The sequence below is a fragment of the Cucumis sativus genome, chromosome 6, assembly GCF_000004075.3.
Source record: "Cucumis sativus cultivar 9930 chromosome 6, Cucumber_9930_V3, whole genome shotgun sequence".
Classification (NCBI taxonomy): domain Eukaryota; kingdom Viridiplantae; phylum Streptophyta; class Magnoliopsida; order Cucurbitales; family Cucurbitaceae; genus Cucumis; species Cucumis sativus.
The window spans coordinates 1012378-1015569 of record NC_026660.2 but is presented as its reverse complement, the minus strand read 5'-3'; the positions used below and the strand labels follow the sequence as shown (position 1 = coordinate 1015569).

The 3192-nt window shown below is 36.4% G+C and overlaps 1 protein-coding gene across 1 annotated transcript; it reads left to right on the top strand.

The window, feature by feature from the left end:
• The first annotated feature begins 306 nt into the window (after positions 1–306).
• On the top strand, positions 307–2906 carry LOC101207651. Its single transcript, XM_004138390.3, has 3 exons — positions 307–836; positions 940–1323; positions 2029–2906. Exons 1-3 carry the CDS (start codon positions 528–530, stop codon positions 2680–2682), a joined length of 1347 nt encoding a protein of 448 aa, XP_004138438.2. The 5' UTR covers positions 307–527; the 3' UTR covers positions 2683–2906.
• The last annotated feature ends 286 nt before the right edge of the window (positions 2907–3192 follow it).

Below are 3192 nucleotides of genomic sequence, written 5' to 3'. Positions count from 1 at the left end.
CTACCATGGTGTGTTCTTCAATTCAAACCCCAATAGAAAGCTCTTACTATGACTTTAGGATGTGATTAATAAGTGCACCACAAAACAAAATTTATAACCACGAATAAAAATAATACAGTACATTAGAAAAGTCTGGATAGAAACACTATTTTTTCTTTTTTTTTTTTTATAATTTGTAGGCTAAGTATTTATTTATCGATTAATAATAATAATAATAATAATGTAAAAGGAAAGACATCCGTGGGGATAGGCCAATTTAAATAGTAAATTACGAACAAACTAAGTTTCCAAAGAGAGAGAGAGAGAGAGAGAGAGAGAGAGCGTGCAAACACGACATGTACAAAGCGGACCACGTTACATTGAGGGTCCATGGTCGGTTGGTATTCCATTTCTTCCTAATTTTTCTTCTCTTATTATTCTTCTCTTTTATTTCACTTCAAAAACTCTTCCCTTAATAACATAACAATCTCTCTACTCTCACACACCCAAATATCATCCCTTCATCCTTTCTTCTCTACTTCTCTCCAATGAGGAAGCTCTGCCCTAACTTTGATCGTGAATATGGTCTCGACACCGTCCTCGAAGTCCCCATCCCTGAAGAGATGTTTTCTTCCAACACCACCAAAACTCACGCCATTTCATGGCAAGCCATGAAATCTTGGGTTAAATCTAATGATAAATCATCACATGCTACTTCAATCACCTCATTGTTTGGAGGACGAAACGCTGAGATCCAACTATTACTAGGCGTTGTGGGAGCTCCATTAATTCCACTTCCCATCACTTTTGATCAACAACAACCCATTAATCGTAACAACATCAAAGACAACCCAATTGTAATATACAAAATCTCTCAACTTTATTCTTTCTTTTTTTTTTTTGAACTTATTATATGAATTTAATTTAATTTAATTTAACTTAATTTAATTTTGTATATAGGAAGCGTCAATGGCGAAGTATATAGTGCAACAATATGTGGCGGCGGTGGGAGGAGAACATGCGTTGAATTGTATTGAGAGTATGTATGCGATGGGGAAAGTGAAGATGGCGGCGTCGGAGTTTTGGTCCGGTGAAGGGAAGGCGGCGGTGAAGGGGAAGAATAATGGAAAAGGTGGTGGTGGTGGTGGTGGCGGTGGCGGCGGTGGAGAGATGGGGGGATTTGTGGTTTGGCAGAAACGACCAGAGTTATGGTGTTTGGAATTGATGTTAGGGGGTAGTAAAATTAGTGCTGGGAGTGATGGGAAAGTGGCTTGGAGACAAACTCCTTGGCATCATTCACATGCTTCTCGTGGCCCTCCTCGCCCCTTGCGCCGATTCCTGCAGGTTTCAATTTTTTTCGACTTTTCCAATTCTCTATCTAATTCCTTATTTCCTCATCTTTTCGACGGTTCAAACATCATTTTAACCTCCCCCACCCTCCACCAACCTTTTTAATGTCTCCATTTTTAACCTAATCCACCCTTACATAAAACTGATTTTGGACGGATACATTTTAAGTTGTACTAATCTCGTGCATCTTTTTCACTAACAAAAGAAAATGAAAATTATTATTAAGTTTTGTCTTTTTCCTTCTATAGTGAATGATATAATAGTTGTGTTTCTATTTCTAAGAATTTGTATTTTTCCTGTCCACATACATATTACTTTCTTTTTAGTGATTAAAAAAGATTAGTAGAGTTTCAAATGTTATGTTAAAAAGGTATAGCCTTAGCCAAACAACAAATATTCTAAAGAGAATTAAATTCATTGAATCCAACAGTTTTTTTTTTGCTTTCCATTTATTGAATCTTCCTCAACACAATTGAAATGTTGTTATCAAATATATATATAAAGTATTTAATCTGTTTGCATTAATAGTCATACTCATAGACAACCCATATCTTTATATTTCAAAACTCCATTCTAAGTAAACTCATAAAGATAGCATAAAAAATGGAAAAACTATGTATGGGCCATAACATGTCTTGAATGTTTCCATATTGGGTCGAAATGGGCTTTAGTGACATGAGGAAGTTTGTGTTTTTTCAGGGATTAGATCCAAAATCGACGGCAACTCTGTTCTCAAACTCAACCTGCATCGGCGAGAAAACGATCAACGACGAAGATTGTTTCATTCTAAAACTAGAAGCTGAATCTTCAGTTTTGAGAGCAAGAAGCAGTAGCAGCGTCGAAATAATCCGTCACACAGTTTGGGGATATTTCAGCCAAAGAACCGGCCTCTTGGTACAACTAGAAGATTCACATCTTCTCCGAATCAAACCCGCGGGATCTCGGAACGACAATATTTTCTGGGAAACGACAATGGAAACGCTAATTCAAGATTACAGAACGATCGACGGCGTCAACATTGCACACGCCGGAAAAACGACGGTGTCACTTTTCCGATTTGGGGAAACGGCGGAAGGGCATTCAAAAACGAAGATGGAAGAGTATTGGGAGATTGAAGAAGTGGATTTTAATATAAAGGGTTTGTCGATGGATTTCTTTTTGCCGCCGAGTGATTTGAAGAAAGAGGAGGAAGGAGTTGGTCTGATTACGACGAGCAAGGGGAAGTTTCCGTTGACGATGCGGTGTTCGGGAGAGTCGAGGGGTTTTTCGTCGAGAGTGGCGGCGATTGATCAGAGTGAAGACGAGGAATCGGAAGGGAGTAATGAGAGTGATAATGAAGATGAAGATTTTTGAATAATTGTATTGGAAAAAGGAAAGAAAGATTAAAACTAATTTTTTGTTGGGAATTTGTACATAATCAATCCATGGTTAATATATATATTATAGATATGGGGCATGGAGTTTTTTACTAATTAGAAAGGGCTGATGTATTGTTTGTTGTTTTTCAAAATAATTGTTGTAATTTTAACCCATAACTATGGAATAAATATATATCCTTCTCTGTAGTACTTCAAACATCCGCAGTAGCACTTTGGCAATTTCATTTGAGTTGAAATCCAGGTTCAAATCCTGGCTGTGGAATACAATTTTTTTGCTATTTTCGTTTATTTACATCTTAGATTATTACAATTTAATGTCTTTTTTATAAGAAAAAAGAAAAACTCATGAAGCTATCTTTGATTTTCTTGATTCTAAATCCCCCACAATACACGAGAATATAATTATGTTTTGTATCGCAATTATCTTGTATGCATTGAGGATAAATGATAGAAACAATGTAAATTTATATTTCTATTCAATTCT